Genomic DNA, 22,109 nt, shown 5'->3' on the forward strand with positions numbered 1-22,109 from the left:
TTAAAAGATAATTCCCAGGAATCAAAAAATATTTAAACATTATTAAAAATCCCATAATTTGTTCCAAAGATGAAAGATAGTAGTGTAACTACTGTAAATATAGCAGCTGAATTTAAATCAACTTAAATGTGGCTGTTTGCTTGTTAGTGCCTCTTTGGATCGTGGGGAGGACAAGTCGCTAGAAATGTATGGGAGCCCCTGCTTTAGAGCTCTGTGGAATTGCGCCAATATCTTTCATTTTGTGTTCTCATAATAATTCTGATATTTTTATAAGGACATATTAATTTTTGCAAAAATGCCTGTATGATGTATAATTGAAGCCTAGGACATTTCACTGCCAACTTGCAAAAAAACAAAAACAGAGCTGAACATCTCTTCTATCGTGGTCTCAAACAGGTCTGGACTCCTCAGCACATTGGTAGGGGAGAAGTCAGTGACTCAAAGATGGGAGGTAGGCACCTTGACTGGTGACTTTAATCCTGTTACCTACGATGTGATCATCTGAGCCTCACAGACGTATGCCATCTGTGTTTCAGCGAGGAGAGATCAGTAACTTCCAGTACTTGATGCATTTGAACACCTTGGCGGGTCGCTCATACAATGACCTGATGCAGTATCCTGTGTTCCCCTGGATCCTGGCTGACTATGACTCAGAGGTGATCACAGGGTTTGGGATTAGGACAACAGCAGAGACATTTCACTCTAAACTTAAAAACATCATTATTAACTGAAGCATATTTACCAGCGTGCACATGTCAAACTTAATACTTGAAAACCTGTTTATTGTGCGTGGGTAATTGACTTTGTCTGTCTGTCTGTCTGTCTGTCTCTCTCTCTCTCTCTCTGATTAACTGCATCCTTTATTTTTTTTCCAACTTGAGTCAAACTCAGCTATAAGTTTGTGATTTTTGTGTTTACCAGGAGTTGGACCTGAACAACCCCAAGACGTTTCGTAATCTTGCCAAGCCGATGGGAGCTCAGACAGATGACCGACTGACCCAGTACAAGAAAAGGTACAAGGACTGGGAGGACCCCAATGGTAAGTCACTCCCCTCAGTAGTGCTTCAAGTTGAAAAAGCAACATGTATGTGTGTGAGAGATGGTCTTAAAAGAGGAAATTTGTTGTTTTATTAATAAATAACCCAAAAAATTGCAGTTTTGATTGGGTTCAGGACAGTAATTAAATCATTTTTTTGAGTGGGGCAGGCCATATTGGTTCTCATAATGGGTGGATCGGGTCTTAAAAATCCAAGACCCATATAAGACCACCTCTTAGTGTTTTACTGGGTTTTGACTCATGGAGATTTTCATGTTAGTGTTATTTGAATTGAAATAAAACATACGATTAGAAAAGATGGTGCTAACCTCTTAAGTGAGGGGGTGTAGTCAACTGGACTGTTTAAGTTTCCTTTAAGATGTTTCGCTTTCATCCAAGAATCTGATTCAGTTCTATGTCACTGGTAGGGAGTTGGAAGCTTTTAGAAGTCTGTGTAATGGCTGAGGTCACATGAGAGTAGTTTGTCCAACTGGTATTCATGTGGGTCGTTAGGGGGTCCGTGATCCAATCCAGAGCTTACATGCAAAAAATGATTCTTCACCAGCATGGTGCTAACCTTGATTTTGTTTACTCTATAAATTGGCTTTCAGGGACAAATCCCTTGAGCAGTTGTAGCCAAAACTTAAAAGGATTTCATTTATCCATCCATCCATTCATTGTCTATGCCTCTTATCCATTGATAGTCATGGGAGGGCTGGAGCTTATCTCAGCCAACATTGTGCGACAGGCAGTGTACACCCTGGATGGGTCACCAGTCCGTAGCAGGGCCATCAGGAGCAATTAGGGGCTCAGTGTCTTGCCCAAGGATACTTGGACAAGGTCATCCGGGGAAGTGAGGATCAAACCAGCAACACTTAAGTTGCTAGACGGCCACTCTACCTCTGAGCCATGCCGATTTCACATATTTTTGGGCTTTATTTTCCCCAAGTAAACTAAAAGAAGACAGAAACAGGTTCTTGTTTCTGTTTAGCTTCTAACCCTAATTGTTTCAATTCTTATTTGATTTCAATGAGAACACCGTGCTCTTGTATTCTGGATGTGTTGGTATAAATGTGTTGTTTTTGCTGTACTAGGTGAAACCCCAGCCTACCATTACGGCACCCATTACTCTTCAGCCATGATAGTTGCCTCTTATCTGGTCCGGATGGAGCCCTTCACACAGATTTTCCTAAGACTCCAGGTTTGATTTCTGCTGAGTTTCTTGACTGGGAATGAACTTTGGAGGGAAGAACAAATGATTGTTTTCATTTTTGATCAATCTGTCAATCATTTAGATATTTGAGGGAGGAATTATTTAGTCCTTAAAATGTCAAGAAAATCGGGGGGGGGGGGTCAATTTGTTTGTTTTAGCAGTCAAAGATGTTTCATTTTCAATCATATATGTCAAAAAGAAGCAAATGCTGATGTTTGACAGGTTGTAAATATCAATATGTTTGCTTAAAAAGCAACACAAACAATTACTCAAGGATCCATATGTTTTAATGAAGTAATCATTTACTGACGATTGAGTGGTGTATTTTTATATAATGAACTTTCGGAAATGTTAATGAGCTCTATTTCTGACATGAAAGCTCTTTTGACATAAAATCCAGTTTATTAAATGTATTTGGTCTCTAACAAGAAAATACCAGTTTTACGTCTTGTGTAAGAAGATAATTGTTTCCTGTCTTAATGTTTTGGACAAATTTAGCCGTATTTTATGACGTTAAAACATATGCTGTACATTTGTCTCTGAAAGTGGTGGCATTATTTAAAGAAAGGGTTGCTTTTATTTATTTCATTTAGTTTTGTTTATTTTATCTTCCAATGACCTGCCTTCACTCTCAATGTCTTGCACCACTTTCAAAGGCAACATTTGTATGATTTGCAGGGAGGTCATTTTGATCTGGCCGACAGGATGTTCCACAGTGTGCGCGAAGCCTGGCTGTCTGCCTCCAAGCACAACATGGCTGATGTCAAGGAACTCATCCCTGAGTTCTTCTATCTTCCTGAGTTCTTCCTCAACTCCAACAACTTTGATCTCGGTCAGTATGAAGAACCTGAAGCCAGACAAACTTGGATTAATGTGAATATTAATGTCTGTTGACTTCTGTTCTTTGAAGGCGCTAAGCAGAATGGCACCAAGCTGGGCGATGTGATCCTGCCTCCTTGGGCCAAGGGTGACCCCCGGGAGTTTATCAGGGTCCACAGAGAGGTGGGGTATCACAACATACAGCAAACGTATTAAAGTGCAGTGAATACTGATTAAATATGGCTTCCCATCCTCCTCTAGGCCCTAGAGTGTGACTATGTATCGGCCCACCTCCACGAATGGATTGACCTGATTTTTGGCTACAAGCAGCAGGGGCCACCAGCTGTGGACGCAGTCAATGTTTTCCACCACCTGTTCTACGAGGGTCAGGTGGACATTTACAACATCAATGATCCACTCAAGGAGACAGCCACCATTGGCTTCATCAACAACTTTGGACAGATCCCCAAACAGGTCAGATACTGGTACATATATCGCTGTTGTACTACTATAATAATAGAAGTAGAATTGCAGCTGCTGCACTTAAGGCCATTTCCTTGTCTATCAACACTACTACTGATGTCACTGCTACTGCTGCTAATTCTAATATGAAAAAAATAAATAAGTAATACTTAAACCTTAATTACAGTGACTTTGTTGTAATTACTACTTGGATAACTGCTACAGCTTATATCATAAACTATATGTTATGCTATATTTATGTATGCTAAAGGTTTAATTCACATGAGCAGTTCACATACATGCATGTTAACGTTCCAAAATTTTATACATGTCAACTTGAAATACAAAGTTAATTTTACATTAGTATGCTAATTTTAGTGGCAGATATCATGAATAACTACATTGTTGTTCAATTTTGTATCCACCAGCTTGTATCCTGTTGTGTAATGACTTTTACCGCCTCATGTGATGGTTAGAAATGCTATTAAGACTTTGTTTTAAAGACCTCAGAATGTCCCAGCTTTCGTTGTTTATGGAGTAAAGTTAGTCATTTGGCCTTGATTAGATTTTGAATTACTGCTGATGGTTTATCTGTTTGTGATATAGCTGTTTAAGAAGCCCCACCCTCCTAAACGGGTACGCAGCAAAGCTAATGGTGAGATAGCAAGTATTCCTCCAAGCTCCAACAATGACAAGATATTTTTCCATCATCTGGACAATCTCAGACCCTCCCTGGCACCTGTTAAAGGTACACACACAAATACACACTCTGCTAGTATCACTTTGATGTCAGAGCAGATCCATGAATGAATTCTATCTTAGCTACGTCAAGGAGATTATTGTTTAAGTACGGTTCTCTTTTTGCCTGTGAGCAGGATTACACAAAAGCAATGCAGTAACCTAAGGGTATGGAATGAGCCAAGACAGGACCATTTAATTTTGATGCAGATTAGCCATGGAGCCACCTGGTGGCTAAAGGAAATGAGAAAGTCTTTTAAACTTTGATAACTTCCATCACAGATGTGGTCAGAAACGCTTTGAGAACTTGGTGACAGGTTCCTGTAAAGACTGTTTTTGTTAAATAGTCACCATGGCAAGGTGGTCAATTTTGATGGTTCACCATAGAAACTGCTGTAACTGAACTCAGCACAGTAAGATCTTTTCCAAACTTAATACGTTGATTATAGTTCTGACATTGACAAGCTGAATTTAAGTCAATGTCATAGTGCCACCTAGCGGTTATAGGAATTAAGGCTAAGAACAAACATCATTTGATATACATCCGACAATGTGCAGCAAAATGATATTTATAGTCAGTGTATATTCTCTAGCGCCATCTAGTTCAACATTTGGTCAGGTTGAGTTTTCTATGACCATGGTATGTGCATGAAGTGCCCACGAGTTCTTTTTTTTTTTCACTGAATGCCTGTCTATTCCAGCCAGTGTTAGTGTAATACTCTGCCCATTAAACTGATAAAAATTGACTCCCTGAGGTGCACAACACTTATATTCTCCTCTTCACCATTTTATATTACCTTTATCCAGAGCTGAAGGAGCCTGTGGGCCAGATCGTGTGCACGGACAAGGGCATCCTTGCTGTGGAACAAAACAAAGTTCTGGTTCCCCCAACTTGGAGCAAGACCTTTGCCTGGGGCTATGCTGACCTCAGTTGTCGTCTGGCAAACTATGAGTCTGACAAGGTCACTATCCATTATTCCTATAGTCACATTCTTAGAGCACACTCACACTCGAACCAGTTTCCTTGCACCATGCTGAAGCATAATCCACCCTACTCCCCTGCTGTACTGATTTGCTTTGGAAGCTTGCAGACTGGATTTTAGATTTCATCAAAGGAGCGGGGTAGGATGGGAGTGACAAACTACACCCATGTCACACTCTTTAAACTACATTCACACACTGTGCTTAGAGAGTTGACAAGTTTGCCTCTCATCTGTAGGATTGGTTATTGTTTTTTTTCTAGGTCTTGAATTAGCATTTTTCAGTCTTTGAGTTAGGACAACTGCTATTTTTTTAAACAATACTACTTCATTGAAATGCAGACTATTGCAGCTTATGTCACCTTCAGACTGTCTAGTCTGTATAAAAGGCAATGTTTTCCATTCATGGTGACTCAGTAGAAATTCACTCTATGCTGAGTCCACTGTTTGCACACCCGCAGCCATCCCTTGTATTGTCATCTGCACAGAAGTGCTGTTTGAGCACTATTTTTACAGTTGAGAATCAGTGTTAAAAACCTTTGTTGTCCAATAGGAAACTTGGAAACTAAAACCAGTTTTGGAACAACCGGTCTTTCTTCTTTAATCTCATGTCAGGCACTGGTGGTGTATGAATGTCTGTCAGAGTGGGGTCAGATCCTCTGTGCCATCTGTCCCAACCCAAAGCTGGTCATCACAGGTGGCACCAGCACCTCCATCGGCGTATGGGAGACAGGAACAAAAGCCAAGATGCTCACCCTCAAACAGGTAAGCACACTGGGGGCACTAGTGAGGAAAAAGGACTGGTTCCATCGAAATGTTTTACTCTTCCCATAATACCAAAATAGTAATGATAATACACTCACCCAAATGTGACTAGGTTAAAATTTAAATAGCACACGCACAAAAAGGTTTGCAAATGGGAACATTTAATTTGCAGTTTAGAGCCCCGCATTTATTGTATCTAACATAATTATTCTTGTCATGTTGTGGTTTAGGCATTACTGGGCCATACAGATGCTGTAACGTGTTTGACAGCATCATCAGCGTACCACATCATTGTCAGCGGCTCACGGGACCGAACCTGCATCATCTGGGACCTGAACAAGCTTTCCTTCGTCACACAGCTCCGGGGACACCGGTCACCTGTCTCAGCTCTTTGCATCAATGAGCTGACGGTTGGTTGTCAGCTCTGGATGGTCTTAATCTCATGTTGTGTCAAAGCTGATACAAGTAAACATGTCATATGTGTTTGTGTGCTTGTGCACAGGGAGATGTTGTGTCATGTGCAGGCACCTATATCCATGTGTGGAGCATCAATGGCAGCCCCATTGCCAGTGCGAACACCTTCACTGGCCGCAGTCAGCAGATCCTGTGCTGCTGCGTATCAGAGATGAATGAATGGGACACACAGAATGTCATTGTCACAGGACACTCCGATGGTGTCATCAGGGTAACTATCTAATTTAACGTCACTCTATGGGCCTCGAAGTATCTAAATTCTGTCCTGTGTCATCGTTGTCCTATCTCTATACTGGCATAAACTATGATAATCCATTTCATTTAAAAAAAAAGAAAAACATTCTGACCTTAGATCCTATGTATGTAAGTATTTGGAAGATCTCTTGAACTTTATGTTTTGTATTTGCCCCAAATCACTTAACTATGTTGAACTGTTCTTGTAGTTCTGGAGAATGGAGTTCCTTCAGGTCCCAGAAACCCCAGCTCCAGAGCCAGTAGAGCCAGATGTGCCTGATTGCTGTGGTGAAGAGAAGATTGGTGAGTCCAATTTATGCATCAGGACAAGTTATGGGTCATGTTTTAAAGTGATACATCACCTTAAAAGTACAATTTCTATCAAGTACTTCCTGTTCAAAGTCTTGAATTCATGCCCTTTTTTCCCTGCCTGACATGAAAAAAAAAACTCCAGCCATAAACTTGCTGAGGGAAACCACAAGCGATGGAAATTAACAACAGTATCAAATGCAAATTCTTGTATAATAAAAGTCTTTGTTTCCCAGTAATATAGGTGTATTCAGTTCTCTGCCAACGCTAAAAAAAGAATGACTAAAACAGTTCAGCACACGGGTCTGGACCTGACTAGCTCATGCATTCAGCTGAAATCCCACCTTTTAGCTCATTCATTGCCCAGACACCACTGTTGAATGTGTTTGTGGAGACTGGATAAAGAAGACTTGGATATGACCTTGACAATGCTCTTCTCATTAAGTTTTCCATTTTTAATCTTTGGTCTCTTTGTGGCTAGTATTTTGTTAATTCTGGATTCACCAAGAAGTCACGTGGGAAAAAAGTTAAAAAAAAAAAAAAAAAAGATTTTGTTTATGAAGCTCAAAATCACAAATCAGAATTAGCCCAAAGGGGCTTTTCTTACTATCTGTACACAATGCAACTTATCCACTCTTTGAACCTCAAACAGGGGAAGGGAGAGAAAAAAAACATCTTCATTCAGGGGAAAAAGGCAGAAACTTAAGGTAGAGTCACAGAAGATGGATCCCTCTCCCAGGACAGGAAAAAATGCTGTAGATGTTGCAAGTGCAGAACAGAGCAACACAGTCACAGAATACAAAACTAATTTGACACGAGTTGATTATGAATGTATGGTCCTGGCATGGTGTTGAGCAGCCGAGTCCCATGTTCCCAGCTCATGGCATGCTGAGAAGGAGACACAACAGGGGTTAGATAATAACCTAACTAAGGGTTAGATTAGAACAGCAATAAAGATGAAGGTTAGGATAAAAGCTGTAACTCTCAGGTTATGATCCAAGAGGTCATTGAGAAGCCTCAGGTTTCATTAGACCCTCAAGAAAGAAATTCTTTAGAGAGAGAAGACCTTGGAAAGGATGGATCAGAGAGGGACAGAGAGTTGGATAGAGAAGGAAGCTGAACTTAAAAGAAGCAACAAATGTCAAGCTGAGTTGATGAGGTGTAAATTTTGATTTAAAAGCCTCAGCAGAGTCAGTGTCTGAAAAATGCATGATGTTTATTTTAGAGGAACGAGGCATGATAGGAAAAAGCTCTGCAACCTTCTCACTATTTGTCAACGCTGAAGACACAGAAGACTGGCGTCCTGTGAGAGGAAGGCTCGAAATGCTTTAGATGCTTACTCACAGCAGACCAGACAGCTCAGGGTTGCAATAATCAACACTGGAAGAAACCGCAGAATGAATTCATACATCAGCATCTCCCAAAGACAGAAAAAACCTGAGTTTAGGCAAGGCAAGGCAAGGCAATTTTATTTGTAGAGCCCGTTTTCACCAACAGTTTGTCTCAAAGGGCTTTACATGGCATCATAACAACATCCTCTGCCCTTAGACCCTCACATTAGCAGTGTTGTGAAGGTGGAAAGGTGATCTTTGTAATGTCTACAATGTGTTGATCCTTAGAAAGAAACTGCTCTAAGAGATTTCTTGACCTCTAACCTCTGAGAGATTACACAGTTTCCCAAAGTACCTGTCATATCATATATTACATTGGTGCCTAATTCATGCCGGGCCAATTACCATCGTCTTTGTCATATCAGGGTTTAAAAGCAGTAAGTTGCATGACATTCAGTTTTTCCACTGTCAACAAACAGGCCTCTTAAGTCATGAATTGGGAATTATTGGCACATACAGCTGTGTGTTGTCTGCATAGAATTGGAAATTTGTTCTTTAAGTCTCTATGATTTGGCTGTGAGATGACATATATATATAGTGTGAAAAGGAGAGGGCCAATATCGACACCTGCGGTACTCCATTTACTTCACATAAATTAATACTGAGACAGTATCATAGGAGACACACCTTGGTCTTTTGGATAAGTAAGACTTACTTCCTGTCAGAGCCAAGCCAGAAATGCCAAAATTCTGAGTAAGATTAAATACAGTGTCTAACAGAAATTGTGTGTTGTCACTATTAATACTAATGAAGTGTGAGAAATAAACAAACAGTGCTTACTTGTTCCTCAGTATTCATAACTCTAATTCAAGAGGTATTTGATAAACAAATTACTCTTACATGTAAAGTATCAATTTGAGATTTTTGACAATTTATTAAATGCAGTAAATTCCTTAGGGTTGAGTAGTACTTAATGTTTTATGTGCTGAAGTACCATTATCTTAGATATCATTGCTTTTCTTTGTCTCACTGAAGGGGGGGAGAGTCACAATGGTGGTGAAGACGATAGCAGCGAATCAGACGGGGATGAAGCCAGTTTGAGCCAGGAAACCAAAGCTCCACACAACCCATCGACTGGTGGAGGCAGCCAACCAGGCAGCGCCATTCACAGACCCAGAGGTGCACAACAGATCACCAACTCAGCTTAGCAACATTTGCAATTGATATGTATCTGCTGTGTCATATATCTAAACCTGCACTGAATTATTGTTTTGGTCATGTGGGGGGGTGAGAAACAAGCTGTTAACTTAATATGAATGTATTATCACATTACAAAAGTAAAATGTGTCTTGTACCTGTGTTGTCTTTGTTGAGATGGACCTGGATGGATGGTCCTCCACAGGACATGAATCTTAGTCCATGCTAGTGTTCACCTTACTAAAAGGGAAAAAAAGACATCCAAAGAGCTCAGATTTCAAGAATGTATTTAGTGTGTTATGTTTTGAGCTCAAAGCTCAAGTTTGGCTTGGGCTTTTGCAGGAACTCATTTGTTATGCTTATCTGATCCTGCTTCTATCCCATTGGGGTACTGGATGTGCATGTCGGTTTTTCATTTTTTTCAAATATTCACCTTATTGACATGAAATTATCTTTAAGGTCCTTCCGCCCGAACAGGAGCCTCTTGGTCAATGGACAGTGGCTCTGACGACTCTCACCGATGGTCAGACACCCTCAGCATTGATGAGAAAGATGGCTTTGTATTTGTTAACTACTCCGAGGGCCAAGCCAAAGGTGCCAACCCTCATCCAGCTCATCCAGCTCATCCTGTCCAAGGCTCCGTGCCTCAGCCTCTCCAGCCCTCCACCATGGAAACACGGACATTTAATCAGCTCAGGGCAGGTGGGTGTCAAGTTATTGTCATTTTAACAATGTCATTGCAGAGAAGAACTTACGCAGGGGCTCATCCCTGATTAAAAAAAATGAATATTTCCCCACTGATCTGATCCTTGTGTGTCCTTCACATTGTGAAAATGCAGTGTGTTTGAGTGTTTGTGTATGTTCACAGGCTACAGATGGGAGCGCCAGTTGGTCTTCCGGAGCAAACTCACCATGCACACAGCAATTGATCGTAAAGACAATACTCATCCGGCTGAGATCACCTCCCTAGCCATCTCGAAGTAAGAACTGATAAAACTGACATTTGTTGTATTCATTTAATGCATAAAAAGAAATTCTTCTAAATGCTTACCTTTAAATTAATCGAACATTTCAGGGATATGCTGTTCCTGTTCATTTGCTCAAGTTCTCAAGGGGTTGCATACAATTGATGATATATATAATATATCCTACACATAAGGCAAGATGCCCTCACACAACAGTTGTCCGCCCTCTTCTTCTTTCCCTTTGTCTTTTCTTTGTTCTTCCCTTTCTATCCACTCTTACCCAATTGTCTCTAATCCTTCCTCTTTGCCCTCTCCCCAGGGACCACAGTAAGATCCTGGTGGGTGATGGATGTGGTCGTGTCTTCAGCTGGTCAGTCAGTGACCAGCCTGGACGTTCTGCAGCCGACCACTGGGTTAAGGATGAAGTGGTGGACAGCTGCTCCGGCTGCACGGTTCGCTTCTCCCTCACCGAGCGACGCCACCACTGCAGGAACTGTGGGCAGCTCTTCTGCCAAAAGTAAGAACAGCACTTATCACATTGTTCAGTGTTGCATTTTCATAATTAAATGATTTGAAATTTGAAGTTTTGGCGATTTCCTGGTTTGGAAACATCTCTAAGGGGTTTCATCAATTACTTTTAAAATTTGGTCAGTATGTACTGGACCCCAGGGCAATGTTGAATTTAAAATTTTGATTTTTCACCACACTATGTGGGCATGACGGGAGGGCTAGTTTTGACAATTTGCCATGAAAAATGAAACTCTTACAACACTGTCCTACATTGTTAGATGATAAACATCTTACCCTGAAGACACTTGGGGTCAATATTGACTTTCATTCATAGCTCCACCGAGGGGGTGAATGAAGCGACACATTTTAAACTGAGATGTTCTTTATTTAGTTCGTTGATTGTATCTCACTAAAATCTTGTCAGACACTCCCAAAGACCTTTGGGATGAACCTCTGTGAAACCGTGACTTCTTGTCAGGCGATGAGGCCATGGTGTGGTGTCAGAGGCTCATGTTTCACCGTGACATAGAAACCAATCAACTTCATGTCAGATGGTCAGATTTTAATGAGACACTTCAAATGCCATGCCCGCTCATATATTACATCATTTATAGGTTTCATATATAGGTGTGACAAAATGCCTCAATGGTGCCCTCTACCAATGTTCATGCTGATCCACATGCATGGAAATCGGTAGGCACATCTACCTTTGCAACTTACAAAATGTCCAGGTGACATAACCTCAAGACAACTGAAAGTCCGCCATTTTGCATTCTATCTAGAATTTCTTGCCATTTTTGGACATTTCAAGGGGTCAAACTTTAATGGACTTTATCTGAAGTTTATAAATACGTACTAGACCCCTTAGTGATGTTAAATTGCAAAGATTTTTAGGGTGCGTCACTCTATGTGGTTATGGTGCGCCAGCGACTTTTGATCATTCACCATGAAAGACATCACTGTTGTAACTCCCTCCCACATGGATGGATCTGTTTCAAACTTCACGTTTGATAAACCTCTTACCCAAAGACATCTATATGTGGATACTGATTTATAGTCGGAGTGCCACCTGGCTAGTTTCCAATCAGCCTAGTCCCCAATTGCATGTCTTTGGACTGTGGGAGGAAGCTGGAGTACCTGGAGAGAACCCACACAGGCACAGAGAGAACATGGAGACTCCACACAAGACCCCGCACTTGAGCCAGGGCTCGAACCCAGAGCCCTCTTGCCGTGATGCGACAATGCTGACCACTGCACCACCGTGCCTCCCCACGCATAGTATTACTATTTGCCATCTTGTTCACTATTTCTCTCTTCATGTCTTCTGCAGATGTAGTCGCTTCCAGTCGGAGATCAAAAGGCTGAAGATCTCATCACCTGTGCGAGTTTGTCAGAACTGCTTCTACAACTTGCAACATGAGCGAAGTGTTGAGGACAGCTGCAGAAACTGAGCTGTGCCCACAAAATGAAAACCTCCAATGTTTTGCCAGCCTGAGGAGCTGGTCACTTCTTCATCCACCTTACTCATCCTTTGATACCTCTCACATATCCCAAAACACTCCCCTACGAACGTCCATTACATCTAGTAACTACATGAACTGTGACAAATGGGAGGGAAACTACTGATTTGTCACCACAGTGGTAAATCTCAGTGAAGGAGGTAGGCTACATGAGGATAACAAACAGAAAGAAAAAGGTATCACCACTTACACACATCACTTGGAGGAAATGATACACAAAAACAACAAGCCACGATGCAGCACGTTCGAATCAATCGCCTGCCATTTTTCTTTGTGATCACAAAAAAACTTTAACTACAAGACATAAACTTGTTTATACTGTAAATAGTCATAATGGCCTTTTCAACTCAAAGAGAAACAAATGGAGGATTTAAAAAAAAAAAAAAAAAGGTCATTGGTTGAAAAAAATAATGAACATGCCTGTAACATAGCATTGTGACTAATCACTCTTGGCTTTAAAAGAAACAAAATTGATTGTGTGTAGTCTTTGTCATGAGTCACAGTGAGTCCAGAGGAACAACACAGTGGGGAGGGAGGGAGGGATATGAATGTCAGTAATTGATGTCTGTGGATAGACTGTACTAATGGATCTAGTTATGCAAAATCCTCTTTTCTCTATAGTTTCCTTATCTTTTTGTTGTTGCTGTTTACAAGTATTACAATTTACTACCACAGTGTGACACCATTACCATCAGAGAGAAAGAGTCTGTCATACTGTCTTATTTTTTGCCAAATTCTTTATCAAGTATGTTATGTTTTTATTTTCTTATCACATGTTTTGTCCTTGATATGAATTCCCATTTGCAGGATGTTTTGTTGGTGTTGGTGCTTTCTGTAGACTGGAGAAATGATCATTTCAGATTTTATTTTTAAACCATATCACTACTTTTATTTCAGGTTTTCCCTGTTTTCCTTTGAGTTCATCAGCTGTGAAAAATGATGTATTAGGTGAAAAAAGGAGTACACATAATTTTGCTGCACATTTATTTTACGTCATTTCCCTTCCTTGTAGACTTATTAAGTTAGTGTACAGAGTCGAAGCCAACTTTTGTATGCACTTAGAAAAGGGACTCTGTGTATGTACTGTTTTTATCTCATACCGTTTACCTGCAACCCACACGTGACACTCCACACACTCAGTCCTTTTCAACATGTTAAACTGCAACTGCAGCAGCAGCCAGACACCTTTGGAAATGAATTACCTGACTGAACGGGGGATTTAAGTAGCCATTTGATATCAAGCACTGTTAAACAGGATGACATCCAGGCTCATATTTTGTTGCAGTGTGATAAAAGTGCAACTAAATGACTAACTTAAAATAGATAATGTGCTTCAGTTGATAAGAAAGTCATCTGGAATTAAATCCAAAGTAGGATTTCATACGTACGTTTTTACATGTCAGCAATTCTGTTCTGATGACAGGTGATTATATTGATATGGTATTGAGAGCCCAAGATCACTTTCACAAACTTCTGCAGTCTGAAGTCCACAACAGAAGAAGTGTCTATTAGACAAATTTTATTTGCGTCCACATTTTTTATATTATTTCTACTGAAATACTCTCATGATCAAAGCCCTAACTATGAGGTTTCATTTGGGCAACAAATCTCGACTCTGTGAATGTGCCAATAATTCCGATCATGACTGATGGCTTAGGGCGTTGTCATCACTCATTCTGCCTTGTTACATTTGTTTTAGCTTTGTCACTGTCCATCTTTGCGCTGCAAAGTGATTCCGTGACAATGCAAACACATTTCCTGTTACAATACTTCGTCTTTAAATAGATGTTTAACCAAAATAAAGAAATGATGATTTAAACAGGAAAGTTATACATTTGCCACAATGGTATGAAAAATCAGTTGAGAAAGAAAAATGTAGAAACAGACAAGTTTTTGGGTTTTTTTTTTTTTTGTACAAATGTTTTGGTAATGCTACCAATTGGAGCCGCTAAATTCTGTAATGTTGCAATAGCATGTAAAATAAGCCCAAAGAAATAAACATACACCTCCAAAAAAACAGAACAATAAAATGTGCACATTTACAGAGTAATAAATAGACATGGCAAAATACATTCTGTGTTTGAATGGCTCCTCCTGTGGTCAAAGCCACAGAATGCTTTCTTTTGTCACTGCGCTCCTTTGTTCACACTTGTAGTTTTTTTCCTCCGAACTGTGCTGCTGCTTATTTTCCTAGAAAAAACCTTTTTTTTTTTTGCAGTTGGTCCCTGGATTCTCACACATAAAGAAAAGGAAGAGTACTTCAGTATGCACCTTGGTTATTGTCCCTCATTCTGCCTTTATGTACTGTAGTTTAGCATGCAATCATGCCATCGAGCTGATTCGGCTGAATCGGCTTCTGTCAATCAAGAGTTCCTTTGCATCTTCCCATGTAAAAAAAAAAAAAAAAAAAAAAGTGGCGAGGAATCACACGTTTTTATTGAATGCAATTTTACGTTTGAAGAGAAAGGTGCATTTCACAGCAGATAAATGAACTGTACAAAGTATTTATGCAATTACAACTGGTTTTTAGATTTTTTTTAATTGATTATTGCAATTTCAGCAAGTTTTGTTACTTGTTGCATGTCTATTAACACAGCTGACTTTCTGTGTCAGTGCATTGTACATGTTCTTGGCATTATATTATTGTGAGTTTTGTTTTGTTTGGGTTTTTTTTGTTATTATTCATTTTCTAATAGGGGAGTTATTGTCTGATGAGTTGTACTGATTGGCAGGTTTATGTACAGAGCCAGAGATTATGGACTTTTATATTCTTTATGGAAATATTAAGGACTAATAGGGAGAAGAAGAAGGAGAAAAGATCCTGGATGACTTTGGTGGTCTTGCATTACTACAGTATCTGGTGTGCAATCTGTGATAGCTGAATGTTCCTTGTATATTTGTGTTCACATCCTACGAGAGAAAAAGTAGTAGAGTAACCCCCCCACCCCCATCCCTCAGAACAAAATATTGAAATAATGCAATAGATCTGGTACTTATTCTTTTTAATTTAATTTCAATAAATAATTAATGTTTACCACCAAAAACTGAGTCACTTCCAAGTCTCTGTCATGATTTATCTGGGAAAATGTCATTAACTGTTGATTTTGTATTAACAAAAGAATTTGAGTCATTGGTACTAAGCATTATGCCCTGAAAACACCTGAGGTTTATCTGTTATATAAAAAAATACACATTTATTATCATACCTAAATATTTTATATTTAGCTGTCAAATTGTCTGTGTAAAATAAGTTTTCTTCATGCACAACAATTTACAGCTAAAAGGGACACTCTTTTAATAATAATCAGGCAAGAGGCCCATCAGTGAGCGCCTGGTTGGCCATGGATCCTGGCTGTGCCCACCCCAAAGAAACTACAAGGATGCTTCTCCCAACCAAAGACCCACCATCTCAAGGATAACTGAAGGGGTCAAGTGTACTGCAAATCTCCTGGATAAGGGTTGGATTTTATTCCTTTCCCTGAGTTGCCCAAGGTGTGAGGTGCTCCCAAGCCCCTGAATGAGTGCTGCTTTGTTGTGGATGTTAGGATTATGGGGAGTGGCCTCTGACAGTTTTCTAAACCTGTGCTTTGAACAGCAGCTAAGGGTATTTGGCCTCCATGGTGAGGCTGAATGGAGTCCTGCACATTGCTCATGAAGGGGACTCCAAAGTCTTACTCGGGTACCTCAACAGGCATGTGGGCTATGATAGGGACACTTGATATGGTGTGATGAGGATGAACAGCCCCCTTGATGTGAACCCAAATGTTTTGTTAATGGACTTCTGTGCGAGTCATGGATTGTCCAAAATGGAGGCCATGCTTGAGCATAAGGATGTTCATAGGTGTACTTTGTACCAGAGAACCCCAGGCGAAAGGCCGATGATTTATCATATTACCTGATGTCAAATGTCATGGATACTCAGGTGAAGAGAGGGACAGAGCTGCCAGCTGATCACCATCGAGTGGTGTGTGGGGTCAGATTGTTGGGCAAGCAGAAATGTGAAGTGCAGGTGAACTGGAAATGTCTGGAGGAGAGCCCTTTGGAGCAGACTGAAGTACAGGACTAGATCTCTGCGCTGGTCAGGAAGTGCCTTGGCCTTGCTTGCCTCTGTCAGAGCTGGTTGATCTTGCCAGGGAGAGATGAGTGTGTGGGCCCAACAGGAGCTGTTCCCCTATGAAGTGACTTCAGATAAATTGTTAAAATGGATTGACGATATATTAATATAAAGATACAGTAGAAACTTACATCACTCAAATATAGTCAGCAACAAATGGCTTTGTGCAACAAATCAGTAGCGGAATAGGGATAGAATGAAATAAATTAATATAAAATAAGTCATTTTGGCAGAATATCTAAACTGGGTGTTATGATTTACTGTAATTCATCTGAGAAACAAATGACAACTTGAAAAATATTGCATGTATCATATGGAACTTCTTGTTATATAGGATCTCTTGCTGCCTTATGTCAGAAATTCTACATATTTGTTATCCTTTAAGATTTTTTTAATCTAAGGATTACTTCAAATTCAATCATATCAACCCTGTTTATACCCATTTTTACTGGTAACAATTAAATTTTTATAATGATAACCTGTACAGCCTCTCATGGTTTCGCTACCAGTTCTTACTGAGTTAGTGGTTTCATGTGAGCCTGAGTGCAGCCTCTGATCCTCAGGCAGGGCTGTTGCAGTCAGAGCTCAGGAACTCCCAGCGATGGTCTGACAATAGAATCACTGAAATTCACTTCTCAAAACCTCTATTCTGACCTTGTTTTTTCTGTACTTAAATGCTTCATTCTTATTCAACAATGTAAAACACTTTGTACTTAAAAGTGCTGCATAAATATCTATTATTATTTCATACCAATAATAATAATAACTAGAGTCCTAGCGGCTGTTCGCAGGCCCTTGCACCCCCCGGGTGTTGGGACGTGTCATGACTTGGCAAGAGGCCCAGGCTGCAAAAGTTGGCAACATTTGGATTCATTCAGTTTGTAATGCAAAAAGTCGATTCCTATGTCCACCAAAATGGTACACTGCTATTTTGATGTCATTAGGATGATGTTTGTTACATCTGATATACCTCCTGCAACCCCAAAATTAGCTTAAGCATGCTAATTGAGATTGTAATAAGTGATTTTTACCGCCTCAAGTGGTCATTCGGTCAAAGGAAGAAAAGCAGCTTAACGGGTGACACCTGTTACGTTGTCATGGTGAGGACCAACCTTGAACTTCCAATGATCAAAGAGGCAGCATGAGTAAGTGGTTGCACACTGTGACTTTAATAATGCTGAAGTGTCTTAAACATTCACATGAGAATTATTTTAGTATTTGGGGTGCTTTGGAGGCATTTTTGCAACTGTGTACCAAACGTATAAAATATAACATTTTGGTAGCCATGACATTCACACAAAGTTTCATGACCATGTGAAATGAAGTGAAAACAGTGTGTATAATGGCAAAGCATCAACATCCGCTGCCCCTCCACAGTCTCACAGTGTAAGGAGAAGTCAAAGTTGTCACATCCCCAAGGTGTTATGGACAGGAAAATGAATTGAGACTGTGGTCTCAGAGTGACCCATCCAGGGTGAACCCTGCCTCTCTGGGATAGGCTCCAGCCTCCCTGTGACCCTTAACAGGACAAGCAGTAGAAATGGATGGATGGATGGATAAATGCGGTCTAACAGGATTTACAGGTAGATACTACCACCTAGTGACCAATGGAGAACAGGATGAAAAGTGTGAATTGTGTTGAATCACGACGTGAGTAAGATCATTTAAAGTAGCATTTATCACTTCTACTATTTTCTTAGTATTTTGCAGATAAATTGTTTGATCACTAATGCAAAAGTGGCGTTGAAGTGATACAGAAGGTTTTCTTTGAGCAGCCGCCAGGTGAAGCCAGAGGACAGTCACTCAACATACCTTACTTTGCTGTGCATTTGGTAAAGTCAGCAAACAGCAATTTTGATGTCAGTCAGATGATATTATAATATAAGGTTCCCTTCCTGGAAACACTAGGTGGCGCAATGAATTAGAGTCAATGACCTGTAGAGGTGTTCAGACTGGGATGTTTATAAAACGTGTTGAGTTTCAAACAGATCTGATCGTGTGAAAAGGATTTATAAGAGTTGTGGTTTTCATGGTGAATGATTGAAAGCTGCCACCCTGTCATGACGCAGCCTGAAAAGCTTTGCAATTTGGAATCACTCAAGTGTCTAGTATAGATGATTGTAATTTGAAAACAATTAGGTACAGCCCCAAGGATGAGTTTGTTAGAGTAAACACCTGGAAACTGTGAGAAATAAAAGACATAATTCAAAACAGCGGCCCTCCTGTTGGGTTGATGTCATGGCTCCAGTGGACTTTTTTTTGTCAGTCTTGTTATGTTACACATCTACCAAATTCCATGAATGTAGATGAAACACAGGGGCAGAGAGAATTATTTCTAAATTTCTCAGTGGCGCTGTTGAGGAATTTTCAGATGACTCTGCATGAAACTGATAAATGTATATCATCAGGGGTGACTTATGTGAAAAGTTTATGTTCATCTGTCCATGTGTGGTGAAGTTATGACAGTTTCCTGTTTCATACAAAACATCGGTCCTTGTTGCAATGTCACAGCTTCAGTGTGTAACAAACGGGGAAATCTTTCTGTGTGGTTCATTCCCAAGGTCTTTTGGGGTTTCTAACCAGATTTGAGTTCGATCCGATCCAACAGGGGAAATACACAACCTCTCAGTGTAAAATATGTCATTTCTTGTCGCCATTGGTTGGCACTATGATTGATAGACAATATTGATCCTTAGATGTTTTCAGGGTGGGTGACGATTTAGGGAAGAGTTATATGAGTTTTGTTTGTCTTGGTGACTCAACGAAATTGTGCCTACAGCCACAGCCACATACTATCATGAAAACTCAAAAGATGATCGAATTTGAAGAGAATTGGAAGAAGCCCCTCAGAACTCATTAAAATTCCACCCCTGAAATTGGTAAAAATTCGAATTTAAATTCAAAATGGTGGACTTCCTGTTGGTTTCACATCAGAGTCCACCCATCCATCTTCTTCCGCTTATCTTGGGTCAGGTCATGGGGGCAGCAGCCTAAGAAGAGAGACTTCTCCCTCGCTACTTCGTCCAGCTCTTCGCGGGGGGTCCCGAGTCGTTCAAAGGCCAGTCGAGAAACTTGGTCTCTCCAGCGTATCCTGGGTCTTCCCCGAGGCCTCCTACCGCTTAGACATGCCATAAACACCTCACCAGGGAGTCCTTTCAGTCATTGCCCAAAGCTCATGAACATAGGTGAGGGGGAGAACTTGATTGACAGATAAATTGAGAGCTTTGACTTTCGGCTCAGCTCTCTCTTCACCACAATGGACGAGAGTCTGCATCACTGTAGACGCTACATCAATGAGCCTGTTGATCCCATGATCCATGATCTTTCCCTCACTCATGAAAAAGACTCCAAGATACTTGAACTCCTCCACTTGGGGCAGCGTCTCATGCCTGACCAAGAGATGGCACTCTACCCTTTTCCGGGCGTTAGGGTTTGATTCTCATCCCAGCTGCTTCACACTTGGCTGCAAACTGATACAGGAAGAACTGAAAATCACGGCCTGATGAAACCAGCAGGACCACATTGTTTGCAAAAAGCAGAGACCTGATCCTGCAGCCACCAAACCAAATCCTCTCAACACCATGGCTGAGCCTATGACTCTGTCCATAAAAGTTATGAACAGAAGGGAAAGTTATGACAAAGGGAAGCTCTGGCAGAGTCCAACCCTCACTGGAAACAAGTCTGACTTACTGCCAGCAATGCAGACCAAGCTCTGACACTGGTCATACTCAATACTCCCACAGCATTCCCCTGAGGGACACAGCTAAATGCCTTCTTCAAGTCCACAAAACACATCCAGACTCGTTGGGCAAACTTTCATGCACCTTCGAGGACCCTGCCAAGAGAGTAGAGCTGTTCCACAGTTCCACAACCAGGAAGAAAACCACACTGCTCCCACTGAATCGAAGGTTTAACTATCCAACGCACCTTCTTGAATATAGCTTACCAGGAAGGCTGAGGAGTGTGATCCCAAGATAACTGGAACACACTCTCAGGTCCCCCTTCTTAAAAAGGGGAACCACCACCCTGGTCTGCCAATCGATAGGCACCATGCCCGATGTCCACATGATGCTGCAGAGTCACGTCAACCAAGACAGCCCAACATCATCCAGGGTGCTGAGGATCTCATCTCCAGCCCTGGGGGTGGATGAGATACAAAAACAATTCTATGGCAAAGGGGAGTCAGGATGATGGGTCAGTGGGGGATGTCATTATCACCCCCCCCCCCCAACTGAGATTGATACCAAGCCCCAATAATGTGAATGCTGTGCTGAATACAGCACCTTCCGACCATCACAGATACCACACAGAATGGCTGCTATGATACCTGACACCTTCCATGTCGTCGAGAGGCAGGTTATTGGTTGGTAGTTGGATGGGATGGGAAGGGGCCATTCTGGGGACTGATCAGGACTGTCAAGGGTTAGCCACTCTGGATATGTCCCATCTCTTAGCTGGTTCATCTGTGCTGCAAGGCATGTGTGGATCATATTGGGGCCCGGTGCTGTTCAGCTCTTCATCTTTGACACTCTCTTATATGTCTCTCATTGAGATGGTTACTGCTTCTTGTTCTGGGAGGTTTCTGTGGTGCACTAGCCATTGTGCATTGGCTTTGTGTGATGCTTCTCTTTCCCATATGCCCTTCCAGTACTTTTCCATCTCAACTCTTGGTGGGCCTGGTTGGTTGTTATTCCCCTGCCACTGAGAGTACACTTTGGCTGGGTCTCTAGAGAACATTGTGTTTATTTCTCCTGGCCTCTATCTCCTCAGTGTATCTCTTCAGTTTGGTGGTCAGAGCTGTTAGCCTTTGTTTGGCAGGTTCAAGTGCCTCTGGTATGGATAGCTTGGTGTATTTCCAGGGCACACCTTTATTCACCATGTGTCCTTGCTGCAGCTCTGCTAACTGGCTAACTTCCCTTCGTGTTGCATTTATTTTGGCTCTATACTTCTCTTCCATGGAGGGTATTGTTTCTTAAGCCTCATGTCCATGTCTAGCTTGTACCCTAGCATCTCCAGTATTTCTGTTGCTGTACTGTGCATCAGCTTATTGGTATCTGTGATGGTTACCATAAGTACTGGACTCAGCGCAGCATTCACATCCACTTGTAGATCTTTTGAGGGTACCTCAGCCTCAGTATTCATCAGAGGTTCGAGGACTCTTGTTGTTGACCCTCCTTGACCTTGACCTTCCTTCTTCCTGTGTGTTCACACCAAACGCGAATGCGAATTTCGCGTTGCGTCATTCGCACAAATTTGATGCCGGATCATTTAGTCTCCATTTGTGTCATTCGCGCGAATTCGCTCACCTGCCAGAGTAGCGAGTATTTCCGGCAACGTTTCTTTCCTCCATTTCACCATGTATATTCACAGAACTGTTGTGTTGTACCTGCCGTGGAAGGCAGAAATACGTCGAAAACTGAACGCCATCGTATCTGGGTTATC

At 41.2% G+C, this 22,109-nt stretch overlaps 1 protein-coding gene and 1 pseudogene across 5 annotated transcripts in view; one reads left to right on the forward strand and one right to left on the reverse strand.

Moving 5' to 3' along the window:
• Window positions 1-13,081, forward strand: part of wdfy3 (WD repeat and FYVE domain containing 3) — a 158,331-nt gene extending 145,250 nt beyond the window's left edge. For all 5 annotated transcript variants that reach the window (XM_086206930.1, XM_086206931.1, XM_086206929.1 and 2 more), the window contains 18 exons: window positions 397-451; window positions 537-656; window positions 922-1,039; window positions 2,131-2,237; window positions 2,928-3,081; window positions 3,160-3,251; window positions 3,330-3,542; window positions 4,137-4,278; window positions 5,076-5,230; window positions 5,864-6,013; window positions 6,244-6,423; window positions 6,516-6,698; window positions 6,931-7,024; window positions 9,397-9,540; window positions 10,018-10,260; window positions 10,427-10,538; window positions 10,843-11,040; window positions 12,364-13,081. In XM_086206930.1, the coding sequence (XP_086063056.1) occupies window positions 397-451; window positions 537-656; window positions 922-1,039; window positions 2,131-2,237; window positions 2,928-3,081; window positions 3,160-3,251; window positions 3,330-3,542; window positions 4,137-4,278; window positions 5,076-5,230; window positions 5,864-6,013; window positions 6,244-6,423; window positions 6,516-6,698; window positions 6,931-7,024; window positions 9,397-9,540; window positions 10,018-10,260; window positions 10,427-10,538; window positions 10,843-11,040; window positions 12,364-12,484 (2,581 nt within the window). In that variant the 3' untranslated portion in view covers window positions 12,485-13,081. The remainder of the gene's footprint in view (window positions 1-396; window positions 452-536; window positions 657-921; window positions 1,040-2,130; window positions 2,238-2,927; window positions 3,082-3,159; window positions 3,252-3,329; window positions 3,543-4,136; window positions 4,279-5,075; window positions 5,231-5,863; window positions 6,014-6,243; window positions 6,424-6,515; window positions 6,699-6,930; window positions 7,025-9,396; window positions 9,541-10,017; window positions 10,261-10,426; window positions 10,539-10,842; window positions 11,041-12,363) is intronic.
• Window positions 13,082-20,092: 7,011 nt separating this feature from the next.
• LOC147260374 (uncharacterized) lies at window positions 20,093-21,809 on the reverse strand (annotated as a pseudogene).
• Window positions 21,810-22,109: the final 300 nt, after the last annotated feature.

The sequence above is a fragment of the Aulostomus chinensis genome, chromosome 6 (assembly GCF_037954235.1).
Source record: "Aulostomus chinensis isolate RoL2024-O1b breed Wild chromosome 6, RoL_Achi_v1.0, whole genome shotgun sequence".
NCBI classification, from domain to species: domain Eukaryota; kingdom Metazoa; phylum Chordata; class Actinopteri; order Syngnathiformes; family Aulostomidae; genus Aulostomus; species Aulostomus chinensis.